At 42.0% G+C, this 14100-nt stretch overlaps 1 protein-coding gene across 2 annotated transcripts in view; it reads right to left on the bottom strand.

Annotated features, from left to right (window-relative positions):
• LOC119966463 (ATP-dependent zinc metalloprotease YME1L1-like) overlaps nucleotides 1-14100 on the bottom strand; it is a 79627-nt gene that overhangs the window by 17485 nt on the left and 48042 nt on the right. For both annotated transcript variants that reach the window (XM_038798193.1, XM_038798194.1), the window contains 9 exons: nucleotides 11300-11401; nucleotides 11101-11210; nucleotides 10870-11020; nucleotides 5895-5978; nucleotides 4577-4659; nucleotides 4400-4490; nucleotides 2108-2260; nucleotides 1878-2010; nucleotides 854-916 (listed from right to left, as the gene is read on the bottom strand). In XM_038798193.1, coding sequence (XP_038654121.1) covers nucleotides 854-916; nucleotides 1878-2010; nucleotides 2108-2260; nucleotides 4400-4490; nucleotides 4577-4659; nucleotides 5895-5978; nucleotides 10870-11020; nucleotides 11101-11210; nucleotides 11300-11401 — 970 coding nt within the window. The remainder of the gene's footprint in view (nucleotides 1-853; nucleotides 917-1877; nucleotides 2011-2107; nucleotides 2261-4399; nucleotides 4491-4576; nucleotides 4660-5894; nucleotides 5979-10869; nucleotides 11021-11100; nucleotides 11211-11299; nucleotides 11402-14100) is intronic.

The raw sequence follows: 14100 nt of genomic DNA, 5'->3' as shown, positions 1-14100 counted from the left end.
TCGCAACAGGCAAGGTACAGATCGTTCCCTACCAGCCTGTGCTTGCAAAAATCAAAACACAGTGCCCAACATTACGTGAATCCTCATAGTGCTAAGAATTACGCTGACAACCAAGTTAAGCCTTGCAATATGGCCCATTTTGGTGTACTCAAAACTACATATATTGATACACAGGGTTCTGTTCTTGGCAGATGAAAATATATGGACAGTCATCGTGCCTGTCTCAGCAAAAAAATATGTGACAGCCATTCACCGGCTCATTCGCCAAGGCAATGCCTTGACCACTCAGGGGCAAGTTGCCAGGTTTAAATTTCAAACAATGCTTGGCAGTTATATGTCAGTCACCATTAACTGGGTCATTATCCATGGTAATGCCTCTACCAACTATAGACCATTTGTCAACCAATCAGCATTCGCTTCTCATACAATACAAATTGTTTTATCGCCTTATACTGGTATTCTTGCAAAGTGTTCTGATGTGTGCAAGATGAAATGCAAAACATTCTGACATATCTACTTTTCTTCAGCAATACTCAAGCTCTGTACTACCAAGCGACTATTTACAAACATTTAGCGAGTGATACTGGAAGACTGTGTTACTGCAGGATTGTTTTGATATTCTGTTGCTCAATATATTAAAAAAGTAAATTAAAAAGGGTCATATGTAAAATGGTGTTACTCCTTTTTCAAGTGAGCTTAAGTCAAATAAAATCCCTTTCAAACAATAGTGACGTCCATATCCTACGATTTTCTTTTAAAAGAATCTGCACTAAAGTTATTTTCCTTTTTCCTAGAAACACCTTATATTTTAAATTTAGAAACAGATATAAATCAGCGTTCAATTCACACTTACTTGTCCAATGCTTCAGGAAAGTTTGTAGCCCCTATTATAATGACACCCTCATTGGGCTTGAACCTGAAGAGAAAAATAAAGCTTTACACCGCTAGCTATTAAATGCTATATTCTAACAAATGCAAGTTCAAAATATGTCAATTACCACCACTATTCTGTGATTAAATTGCTTCAAATTTTTAAAACGCACAAGTTATTTAAGGCTACAAAATGGAGTGTCAGGTGCCCAATTGCTCAAGTGTTGTTGCCTTCAAAAGAATACACTTAAAACAACTTTAGAGAAGCACATTCTATCATCCAGTGGTTGGAAAGTTTCCCAAGATTGACCATTGGCATATACTTTACTAACCCAGCCAAGGAATGCTCTACATGTCTCTCTGGGCTTTCGATACATCATAGAATCATTACCATGCAGAAGTAGACCATTCTGCCCATCAGGTCTGCACCGACCCTCAGAAAGAGCACTCTGCCAGACACCCTCCTCCACCCTATCACTTTAACCCCAACTAACGTTTTGGACATGATGGGGCAATTTAGCAAGCATGGTCAATCCATTTAACCTGCACATCTTTGCACTGAGAGGAGAAACCGGAGCACCTGGAGGAAACCCAAGCATACACAGGGTGACTCCACAGTCACCCAAGGTTGGAATCGAATTCAGGTCCCTGGCACTGTGAGGCAGCAGTGCTAACCACTGTGCCACCATGCCGTCTGTAAAGTGAGAGTAAATAAAAGCCAAATTTGTTTTTCTAAGATTGCCACATAGTGGTCCTTGCTGGACTTCATAATAATCGCTTGTCACAAGTAGGCTTCAATGAAGTTACTGTGAAAAGCCCATATGTGCAAGGTCAGGCAAGAATAGGATTTAACTTCGCTGTGATGACCCTAAAAAAGTTGCAAAGCTTGTCCAAATTCATGTGAACAATGGTCACATTGGACATTCTTTACAGCTATTAATGCCCATTTAAACACACCATTGCACCTCAAACTTTACTCTTGGCAGTGTCTTGGTCTCTTTTCTTACCCATCCATCTCTGCGAGTAGTTGATTTATAGTCTGTCTAGAATAAGGATGCATGGGTGATTCAATTCTCTTTCCACCAACAGAATCCAGCTCATCAATAAAGATGACACAGGGTGTATTTGCTTTTGCCTCCCCTAAAACACAGACACACGAGAGTAAGTTAAAACAAAAGGGAAATAGAAAAGTATGGCAATTCTGCAACATTTTCATTGTACAGACTGGGAAACATACTAAATAGGTTCCTTATCCTACTAGCTCCAACACCAACAAACATTTCGTCAAACTCTGATCCTGATGCATAATAGAATGGTACATCTGCTTCGCCTGCGACAGCTCTTGCAAGGAGAGTTTTCCCATTTCCAGGGGGACCAACCAAAAGAATGCCTGAAATTAAACAGAATTGGACATTTCAGGTTAAATTAAACAGCATATTATGAATTAACAGCAAAATCAAACCTTTAAGCATATTGTTCTTGAGCTCACTCAATGATTTAGAATTTTTAAAAACTTTCAAGGACAAACAGCCCAAGACCATTTGCCTGCAACCCTTATTAAAGTCTTAGCCCAAATACAGAAAAATAGAAGTTTAATTCCAGGAGGCGAGAGTGACTTGATACCAAGGCAGCATTCAATGGAGTGTGGAATTAAACCCCTCTAATAAAGCTGAAGTCAACGGGAATTAGGGGGACGTTTTCACTGAATGGAGCCAGATCCAGCACAAACCAATCATCTTAGCTGCACAAGTTCCTCAGGACAGTATCTCCGCACAACCTTCTTCAGCAATGCCCCTTTCCCCACCAATTGGGTCAGAAGTAGAGATGTTCACCACATTGCTCAGTTCCATTCTCAATTCAGATACTGAAGCAGTCAGTGTACACAGCAGAGACCTGGACAGCATTCAGGCCTGGGTTCACAAATAGCAAGTAATATTCACGCAAGACAAGTGCAAGGGAATAACCATCTCCAACCAAAGAAAATCTACCCCCTCTCCCTCCACCCCAATGATATTTAATGCCATAGAATTGCCCCACCAACATCTTAGGGGTCACCATTCACCAGAAATTTAACTGGACCAGTCACAAATACCGCGCTCCGCAATACCGCGGTTCGCAATATACGGCGGGGGGGGGGGGCTTATGGACCCCAACTGTCAGCTTCCCTCTCCGGATCAAAGTGAGCCAGCCGCTGAAATTGACACTGCCGGCTGCTCTCTCCCCCCAATCAGCCGGCAGTGTCAATTTCAGCGGCCGGCTCACTTTGATCCGGAGAGGGAAGCTGCTCTCTCACTGAAACAATCAGCCGGCTGCTGAAATTGACACTGCCCGCTGATTGGAGGGAGGGAGCAGCCGGCAGTGTCAACTTCAGCGGCCGGCTGATTGTTTCAGTGAGAGAGCAGCTTCCCTCTCCGGATCAAAGTGAGCCGGCCGCTGAAATTGACACTGCCGGCTGCTCTCTCCCTCCAATCAGCCGGCAGTGTCAATTTCAGCAGCCGGCTCACTTTGATCTGGAGAGGGAAGCTGCTCTCTCACTGAAACAATCAGCCGGCTGCTGAAATTGACGCTGCCGGCTGCTCTCTCCCTCCAATCCAACTTTTAAGTTGTTAAAAATGCAGCAGTGCTTGTTTTAATTAGATCCACGATGGGGGTTTTAAATTTATTTTAAAATATATGCATGCGCTTCCCATTGTGAGTCTATCGGTGTCTGACCTCCCCCCACCCCCCGTAGACTCACAATGGGAAGCGCATGCATAGATTTTAAAATAAATTTAAAACCCCCATCGTGGATATCCGCGGCTCGGATGCAACGCGGGTGGCTGTCTTGGACCCCAACACCCGCATTTTAAAGGGGGACTACTGGTATCATGGATACAAGAGACCAGAGGCTCAAAATTTTGTGGTAAATGACTGCCCAGGCCTGTCCATCATCTACAAAACACAAGTCAGAGTGTGATGGAATACTCTCCACTTGCCTGGTGCAAATCCGACAACATTCAAGAAACCTGACAAAACAGTCTGCTTGATTAGCACCCCCATCCACCACATGAATCATTAATTCCCTTAATCACTGGTACACCATGGCTGCAGTGGGTGCCAGATACAAAATGCACTTCAGCAACTCATCGAGGCTTCTTCCAAAGCACCTTCCAATCCCACAATATCCATGCTATGGGCAGGAGTCACAGGAAACACCAGTATTTGCAAGCTACTCTTCAAACACACTATCCTGACTTGGAAATATATCACTATTCTTTCATGGACACAATCAAAATCCTGGATTTCCCTTCCTAACAGCACCGTGGCAATTGTTGCAACATACTGGCTGCTGTAGTTCAAAAGGGTGCCTCATACCATCTTCTAAAGGGTTATTAGGGGTGGGTAATAAACATTGGCCGTACTAGTATGATCAGCATCCCATGAATTGATTTTTTAAAAATTCTCGTAGAAATTTCACAAAGCAGAATTTTTTGGAATCATTGTAAAGGAAGTGTAAAAATGCATTAAGTTATAATTCCAAGCTCCATACCTTTAGGCAGTTTGCCACCTAATACAGTGAACTTCTGAGGATTTTTCAAAAATTCCACCACTTCCTGTAGCTCGTGTTTTGCTTCCTCCACCTGAGATGAAGTTATAAAAGCAATATTTGCAAATGAATCTTTTAAAATTCAATGTACTTAGAGAGGGCAAGGTAAATGCTACATACCCCTTTCACATGCTCAAAGGTCACATTTTTCATCTGAATTGGGTCCACCGCTGCATCCAGTCCTGAGGTGGTACGAAATCGCACTGTTGGAAAGGTAGGTCTACACTGAAATAATTGATTTCTATAAGCTTCCCACTACTGAACCGAAAGAGTGGTGCTCCACATGGTTGTTTTACCCACTCACAAAAATGAACTGAACTGTGCAAATGCAATTACATGTTTTTTGTCAAATACAAAGCTAACTCTACATAGTAAATAGCTTTACAATACGTCATTGATACAAATGCACACGTTGATATGATAGAAAGGATTACAGTGGGGTCACTACATCACTATGAGACAAAGCTTTCTAATATAGAAATTAAAGTCCATTCGAATTACAAATGACAGCCTAACTGACTTGCACATGATTTCATTGTACAAAATACTGCACCAATTTGAAGTTTTCAACAAAAAAGATTTACAGGTCAACATGCTTGGAGTTGGCTTTTAATCTCTCAGAGAAATTCTGCAAGGATTTAATTAACTTAACTAAGTTTATTCACTTAAGGAGAAATTTCTTCACTCAGAGAGTGGTGAAGCTGTGGAATTTATTACAATAGGAAGTAGCTGAGGCCAAAACATTGTATGTTTTCAAGAAGCGGTTAGATTATAGCACCGAGGGCAAAGGGGATCAAAGTTGGGGGGGAAAAGAGTGGGGTTAGTCTGTTGATTTATACAATCAGCCATGATCATAATGAATGGGGGATCAGGCTCAAAATTCCGAATGGCACCCTCCTGCTCCTATTTTCCATATTTCTATGTTTACTGATGAACGCTGTAGTTCAAACATAGAAATTATTTAGTGTAGATTTTTTTCTGAATTTTTGATTGCAATGTTTATTTTCAAATCCAACAAATGATAAAGTTCTTCAATTGCATACTTGATGCTGAGATAGAAGTGATTAACTTTAAAAGGCCAAACAGATTTTTGAAGTACACAGGAAATTTCAGTTCCTCCTGAAGCAATGAATTAAATATTAAATACCAACACACTGTTTTCATCAAGAAACTAGGCAGGGCATTTAAAGATATAGGCAAACCATACTATGAATATTTTCACCTTACAATAGCACAAAAAAAATGCATCCATACATCTAAATGCACACATACTGGAACATTAACTTGAAATGTTAAAATGTTTTACAGTAAGTGGTCAGCTACAATAAGTGGTCAGTCAGTTGAAATGATGGGGCGAATAACATAGAAATTGTTGGTCCTTTCAACTGCATATGGTTCAAAACTACAACAGCAAAAATGTGAGTCACAGAATATTTACCAGATAAGAACGGGGTTCTAGATAGGCCATAAATCCCAAGTAAGAGGAGGAACAGAAGAACTAGTCTTGTTCTTCTTAAAGAGTCTGGGGAAACAAAAGAGTGGTGTTAATCATTCTATAGGAGAGTTTCCTTAAAAGTACTAGACAGTAAGGCAGCACGGAGCATGTGAGAACACCATCATACATTTATGCCATAATGTTTTACACCTGCCTGTTACCAACATAAACTCTTTAATCCTCTGTTTTATCCACTGTATAGGTTTCTGTCAGATCATTTGCCTTTAAAAAGAGCTACCATTCTGAATGCAAGTTGCACAATCTTATTTTAATTTATTCCACCTTTTAAATCAGCTTAACATTTTCTTTGTTGGCTTTTTTTCTGTTTTTCCTATGCTTATTTTGTTAAATCCATTTTTACAATTTACTGTTCAAATTTACTCCATTTTTATTTCCCAGTCCTGGTTTCACTACTCCATTCAAAAGGAAGTGGAGATACAAGTAAAGTCAGGTTTAGCAGTGAAGAGCTTACGCGCATCATGAACTTGACGCCAAATTGTGCTTAGAGGAAATTGTGCTTACAGGAAATGTTCATCAAGTGCAAAAAAAGCTCATGGACTTGGCACAAAGATATACCATCTGTTCAGCTGCTCCGGTTACTTTCCACTTTTCTTCTAGCCTGCTGAACCAAATGACTCCCAAGAATCTGTCTAACTGCTGCCTTAACATCTTTCTCACATTGAAAGAACTTTAGTTACGCCACATTTGGGATATTGCATACAATTCTGGTCGCCACAATACAAGAGGTCTCCAGGCGGCAGTCTCGGGGATTCGCGGCCTAGTCTCCAGGGGGCAGTCTCGGGCATTCATGGCCTAGTCTTCCAGAGGGCAGTCGCTGGGATACGCGGCCTAGTCTCCAGGGGGCAGTCTCCAGGATTCGTGGTCTAGTCTGCTGGGGGCAGTCTCCGGGATTCGTGCAGCAAGTGTTAGTTGCTCGAGGAATGCTGGCACAAAATTGATTAGCTGGAGTCTGAGCTCCATGCCAGCCCGAGGACAACCAAGTGCCCTTTCTAATCCCAACTTCCTGCCCCGGTGCATAGCCCTGTAGCTTCGAGCACTTACGGTGCAGATCCAGGTACCTTTCAAAAGAGTTCAAAGTCTCTGCCTCCACCACAAACTCGGGCAGCGAATTCCAGACTCCCACCCTTTGCATAAAAAGATCTTCATCATGCCTTCCTTCTGCCACTTTTCTTGAATCTATATCCTCGGTTCTAGAATTCCCCACCAAGGGAAACAATTTTAACCTGTCCACTATCTCATCCCCTCATAATTTTATACACCTCAACTAAGTCACTCCTCAGCCTTCTTCATTCCAAGGAAAATAACCACAACCTATCCAATCTCCCCTTATAGCCATACTTTTCTAGCCCTGGGGCACCATTCTTGTAAACCTCCTCCGCACTCTCTCCAGAACAATAATGTCCTTCCTGTAATCCAATATTCCACTTCTAGCCTCAATTCTAACATTATATCCTTCTTTTTATATTCTATACCTCTGCCAATGAAGGAGAGCATTCCGTACGCTTTTTAACAATCTCGTCGACTCGAATTCTGCCTTTAGGGACCTGTGTATCGGTACGCCGAGACCTCTCACTTCATCTACTCCTTAGTAAATTCCCATTTGTTGTGCACTCCCTACAGCTACTTGACCTCCCTAAGTGCACGACCTCACACTTCTCAGTGTTAAATTCCATCAGCCAAGTTATCTCCCACTCCACTAACCCATCTATATCATTTTGGAGATTATAGCTATCCTCTACACTGTCCATCACTCAGCCAATCTTTGTGTCATCTGCAAATTTCCCAATCATGATTCCCACGTTCACATCCAAATCTTTAATATATAATCAAACAGTAAGGGTCCCAACACAGAACCCTGTGGAACACCGCACTTGAAACAACTTTCTAATTGCAAGGGCAGCCACCGACAATTACCCGTTGCTTCCTGATGTGGAGATCCCGACGTTGGACTGGGGTAAGCACAGTAAGAAGTCATACAACACCAGGTTAAAGTTCAACATGTTTGTTTCAAACACTAGCTTTGGGAGCACTGCTCCTTCCTAGGTGAATGAAGAGGTATGTTTCAGAAACATCTACATAGATAAATTCAAAGATGCCAGACAATGCTTAGAATGCGAGCATTAGCAGGTGATTAAGTCGTTACAGATCCAGAGATAGGGGTAACCCCAGGTTAAAGAGATGTGAATAGTCTCAAACCAGTTGGCAGGATTTCGCAAGCAAAGGCCAGATGGTGGGGGATGAATGTAATGTGACATGAATCCCAGGACCCGGTTGAGGCCGCACTCATGTGTGTGGAACTTGGCTATAAGATTGTGCGACAATCACCAGGCAGAAATGTTCCCTTCCAGTCGGGCAACACTTCAGCAGTCAAGGGCATTCAGCCTCTAATCTCCGGGTAAGCGTTCTCCAAGGCGGCCTTCAGCACGCGCGACAACGCGGAATCTTAAAGGATAGAGGATTGCCTGCTTGGCAGAAGACAGAGAGCGGGGATAAAGGGCCTTTTTCAGGACAGCAGCTGATGACTAGGGCTGGAATACAAGAGCAGAGATGTACTTCTGAGGCTATATATGGCTCTGGTCAGACCCCATTTGGAGTATTGAGAGCTGTTTTGGGCCCCATATCGAAGGAAGGATATGCTGGCCTTGGAAAGAGTCCAGAGGATGATCCCTGGAATTAAGAACTTGTCATACAAAGAGTGGTTGAGGACTCTGGGTCTGTACTCGTTGGGAGTTTAGAAGGATGAGGGTGTTCTTATTGAAACTTGTAGAATACTGAGAGGTCTGGATAGAGTGGACGTGGAGAGGATGTTTTCACTAGTAGGAAAAACTAGAACCAGAGGACATAATTTCAGACTAAAGGGACGATCCTTTAAAACAGAGATGAGGAGGAATTTCTTCAGCCAGAGGGTGGTGAATCTGTGGAACTCTTTGCCGCAGATGACTGTGGAGGCCAAATCACAGTGTCTTTAAGGTTCTTGATTAACAAGGGGATCAAGGGTTATGGGGAGAATGCAGGAGAATGGCAATGAGAAAAATGTCAGCCATAACTGAATGGCGGAGCAGGCTTGATGGGCTGAGTGGCCTAATTCTGCTTCTATGACTTATGGTCTTAACGGTGCTACATAAAGGCAAAAATAAGCAAAATACTGCAGATGCTGAATTCTGAAACAGTGTATATACTGAACATTACTGAAAAACTTGTCTGGTAGACACTTGATTTTCCAGTATTCTCTGTCTATATAATTGCAAGCAGTGGTTGCTTGGATAGCAATGGTCTCCAGTATTACCACATGGCTAGCACGATCCAACCAGTAATGGTTAGAACAAACCAGCCAGTAACAATGTGCAAACTCTTATACCCCAGAAGATTTATGGTCTATTGTTCACAAGATAACATTTTAAAATGGTAAATAAAGTTTTTCTTAAGCATAGATATACATTTGAAAAGCTGCAGTTAAATTCAATATATACAAATTCAAAATGTACATTAAACATGCACAAATTAATGTTATCCTCGTTTTCTTCCCATACCCAGTCATTCCTCATTTATATGTGACTCCTAATACCCTTTGTTATCAATGAATTCAGATTCTGGGCTCTCAACTGACAACTTTTCACCAGACACATTCAGTTGCTCTGCAACTTTATCTCACTAAAATGCTCAGCAGAGGAATCCCCATCTGCCCTTTTTCATCTGGTTACACCTGTTCTTACCTTGAATAATTTTTCTCAATTCCATTTACATTCTCGAAATAATTAGTACCACAATGGGAACCTGCATGGCTGCTCGTCATATCTTTCAGTAAGATATAAACATCTTTGTTCCGGTCATACTCAGGCTCTCAGTCTCCTAGTCCAATACATCGATGGCTGTGAACCCTATGCTATGTGCTCTAATCCTGAAAATTTTATTAATTATGCTACCACAATTCAGCCACTCCTCACCTACAGAGTCCATTTCACATTCCTCACTCCCATCTGGAGTTTTCCCTCTAGTAATACTTTTCATGAACATCTCTAACAAGCTCACCACCAGGACAGGCAGTGGCATAGTGGTACTGTCACTGGACTAGTAATCAGAGACCCAGGGTATTGCTCTGGAGAGCCAGGGTAATGCTCTGGAGATCCGGGTTCAGATTCCATTTGGATAGGTGATGAAATTTGAAATGAATGATGACCATTAAACTACTGCCAATTGTTGTAAAAACACATCTGGTTCACTAATGTCCCTTTGGGAAGGAAATCTGCTGTCCTTACCCAGTCTGGCCTATATGTGACTCCAGATCCAGAGTAATGGGGCAAAGAGTCATCCAGACTCAAAACGATACCTCCTTTCTCTCTCCACAGATGCTGTCAGACCGGGTGAGAATGTTCAGTATTTTCTGTTTTGTTTCAGATTCCAGCATCCGCAGTAATTTGCTTTCATGCACAGTAATGTGGTTGACTCTTAAATGCCCCTTTAAAGGCAATTAGGGACAGGCAAGCAAACACCCCTTTAAATAATTTCAAAACTCTCATGATTACAAATGGAATTCTAAAGACTTCATCCTGATCTCAATTTCTTGGTTAGATTCACCCTGAGGACTATTTCAATCACCAGAGCTTCTGAAATGTAATTTTTCTCAGCCAAGAATTCTACTTTGTTGCGGTCAACAGGTTCTTGATCATATTTGTCTTGGGCATGGGGAGGTCATGGTCAAATAATATGCACTACACACAAATGAAGAATGTCAACTAAATGTCTTTTTAAAAATATAGCCTCAGCCAACATCCAACAATACCAAGGATGAGATATCAGCATGAAAGCAGGAGTGAGAGAAATCGTTACAAGCAGTGAAGAAAAAAAAGAGACCCCTATTGCAACATGATAAAAAGTGTTTCCTTTTGTACTGACTTACCATTTGTCCTTTGTGTAAGAGCTTGTGCTTTTAGGAAGCCCTCTGCAAAACCAGTTTTAAATGCATCTTGATGCGCCTCAGGAATATTTTTTGTTTTGATCAAGCTGTCCAAATTTTCAACCTCTCGGCCTCGGTCCCTCAACAGAAGCCCCTACAAAAAAAATAAACTGTACTAAAGCTTTTTCCAAGAGGTGGTTGTGCTAAAATTGACAGATTAATATCATTGCTTACCTTCATAAATGAAGGAGGAGCAATACTTTCTGATTCAATTAAGTGCTCAGATGCTGCTAGTCTCCTTGCTCTTGACCTCAGAGTTTTAAATCCACGTATTTGTTCTTGGACTTAAAAAGATTAGCATTTCTTAATACTGCTTCACATGTCATTGATCATTTTAATGCAAGAATTAACAGTTAATATTTCAAATACATACTTGGAGACAGATGGAGGTTGGAACAGAGAGTCTGCAGTGGCCTGGCGTGCTGTCGAGAAAGCTGAGACGCACGTAGCACATTGAAGAAATTACTTGAAAACCCTAGAAACAGAACTGATGCTTAAATGTCCATAGTGGTAAACTAACAACACATTTATATTAAAACCTTGCTGTTAGAAGTCAGAGCACAGTTGATCATTACAATTTTTTGAGGATAAAAGATTTGTCCAACATGTCATCCTGTACCTAAGTTATAATGTTTAGGAGCAGTTTCTATGTGACCCATTTCTTTCATTCTGCAAACAGAGATTAGCTACTGCAGCAGCTCTGCCTAAAGAAAACAATTCTGCAAAAACCCACTTGAATCTATTCTCTCATTTGCCCTTCAACCTCATCCCTCTGATCGCCTCTTGTGCAAGCCCTCCTACCTTTACTCCATTAATGTTGACTGTGTCTGCAGGCACCTGGACCCAACTCTCCAGATCATTTACCTGTTTTCCTTGGTTAAGGACCTTGTTAAAAATCCACCCATGACAAAGTTTTCAATTGCTTTCCTTGCACCATTTTTTGGGCTCAGCATCCATTTCTTTTAATCATTTTCAGTTATGTGCTTTGGGATGTTTACCTACATTAATTGGACTATTTAAATCAAAGTGATTGCAATGCAAAAATGTGAGGCTATTAACATAAAATATGGAGTATATGAAATCTGTAAATAAAAACACTAATAAAATTTCAGAGTCAAAAATAGTCAAAATGGGACTTTAAAAAAAATTAATTTAGAGTACCCAATTCATTTTTTCCCAATTTAGGGGCAATTTTAGCATGGCCAATCCACCTCTCCTGTACATCTTTGGATTGTGGGGACAAAACCCACGCAAACACGGGGAGAATGTGCAAACTCCACACGGACAGCCACCCAGAGCCAGGATCGAACCTGGGGCTTCGGTGCCGGAAGACAGCAGGGCTAACCACTGCACCACCGTGCTGCCCAGTCAAAATTGGACGTGATGGTATTTTCAACTTTCTTTTCGAGCAAAGCTAGAAAACAATTATAACCACACTGAAATCTTTATCTCATATCTTCACTTAAAATATAGATTTTCAAACATCATATACAAAACAAAATTTATTACATTCACATAATAGCCATTAAGTTGGCTAGAAACATAAACCTTAAGTAAAACTATTAAAGAATAATAACATGTAAATATTCTTGAATGCAAAGCTTATCAAAAGTGAATGTTTGTTTTTGCTGATCATACAGTCAGAGGCACCTGTCATCCTGCTGCAAAGTGGGTGAATCAAATTAAATGATGCTTTGACCCAAGTTTACCAATGGCCTGAACACAGATACACTAGTATGTACTTCATAGGATCATAGAATCCCTGCAGTGGAAAAGGCCATTCAGCCCATTAAGTCTGCACCAACCGAAAAGCAACATACCCAGGCCCACTACCCTGTAATCCCACCTAATCTTTTGACACAAAGGGGTAATTTAGAACATACAGTGCAGAAGGAGGCCATTCGGCCCATCGAGTCTGCAGCAACCCACTTAAGCCCTCACTTCCACCCTATCCCCGTAACCCAATAACCCCATCTAAACTTTTTGGACACTAAGGGCAATTTAGCATGACCAATCCATCTAACCTGCATGTGTTTGGGCTGTGGGAGGAAACCGGAGCACCTGGGGGAAACCCACGCAGACACGGGAAGAATGTGCATACTCCGCACAGACAGACAGTGACCCAGCAGGGAATCGAACCTGGGACCGTGGCGCTGTGGAGCCACAGTGCTATCCACTTGTGCTACCGTGCTGCCCTTACTCGGCCAATCCACCTAACCTGCACATCTTTGGACTGTGGGAGGAAACTGGAACACCAGAAACCCAAGCAGACACGGGGAGAATGTGCAAACTCAAGGTTGCAATCGAGCCAGGGTCTGTGGCGCTGTGGGGCAGCAGTGCTAATCATTGCACTACCTTGGCTTATATAGAGCAGCACGGTAGCACAGTGGTTAGAACTGTTGCTTCACAGTGCCCAGGTCCCATGTTCGATACCCGGCTTGGCTCACTGGGTGGAGTCTGCACTTTCTCCCCGTGCCTGCTTGGGTTTCCTCCGGGTGCTCCGGTTTCCTCCCACAAATCCGAAAGACGTGCTTGTTAGGTGAAATGGACATTCTGAATTCTCCCTCAGTGTACCCGAACAGGCGCCGTAATGTGGCGACTAGGGGATTTTCACAGTAACTTCATTGCAGTGTTCGCCTATTTGTGACAATAATAAAGATGATCAAATCTACAAAATGGCATGGGAAGTTGGTGGAATGGGCAACAGGTGGCAGGTGAATCACAATGTGCAAAAATGTAAAGTAATTCACTTTTGTAGAAAGAACATGGGGACAATATAAAGGGTACAAATCTGAAGGAGGTGCAGGAGCAGAGAGACCGAGGTGCATATGTGTATAAGTCACTGCAGGTAGCAGGACAGTTTGAGAGTGGTGAATAAAGATACAGTATTCCAGAACTCATTAATAGGGTAATTGGGTTCAAGAGCAAGGAGGTTATATTGAACTTGTGTAAAACACTAGTTCGGCCTCAGATGTAGCATCGAGTTCAGTTATGAGAACTTCACTTCCAGAAGGATGTGAAGGCATTGAAGAGAGTGCAGAATAGATTCAAGAGGATGGTTCCAGGGATGAGAAACTTCAGTTACGAAGAGAAATGGTGGCTGAAAGGAGATTTGATAGAGGTACTCAAAATCATGAGGCGCCTGAGAGTAGATAGGGAGAAACTGTACCCCTT

The sequence above is a fragment of the Scyliorhinus canicula genome, chromosome 5, assembly GCF_902713615.1.
Source record: "Scyliorhinus canicula chromosome 5, sScyCan1.1, whole genome shotgun sequence".
In the NCBI taxonomy this organism is placed as follows: Eukaryota; Metazoa; Chordata; class Chondrichthyes; order Carcharhiniformes; family Scyliorhinidae; genus Scyliorhinus; species Scyliorhinus canicula.
Note: the sequence above shows the minus strand (reverse complement) of the source record. Positions and strands in the feature narration are given on the sequence as shown.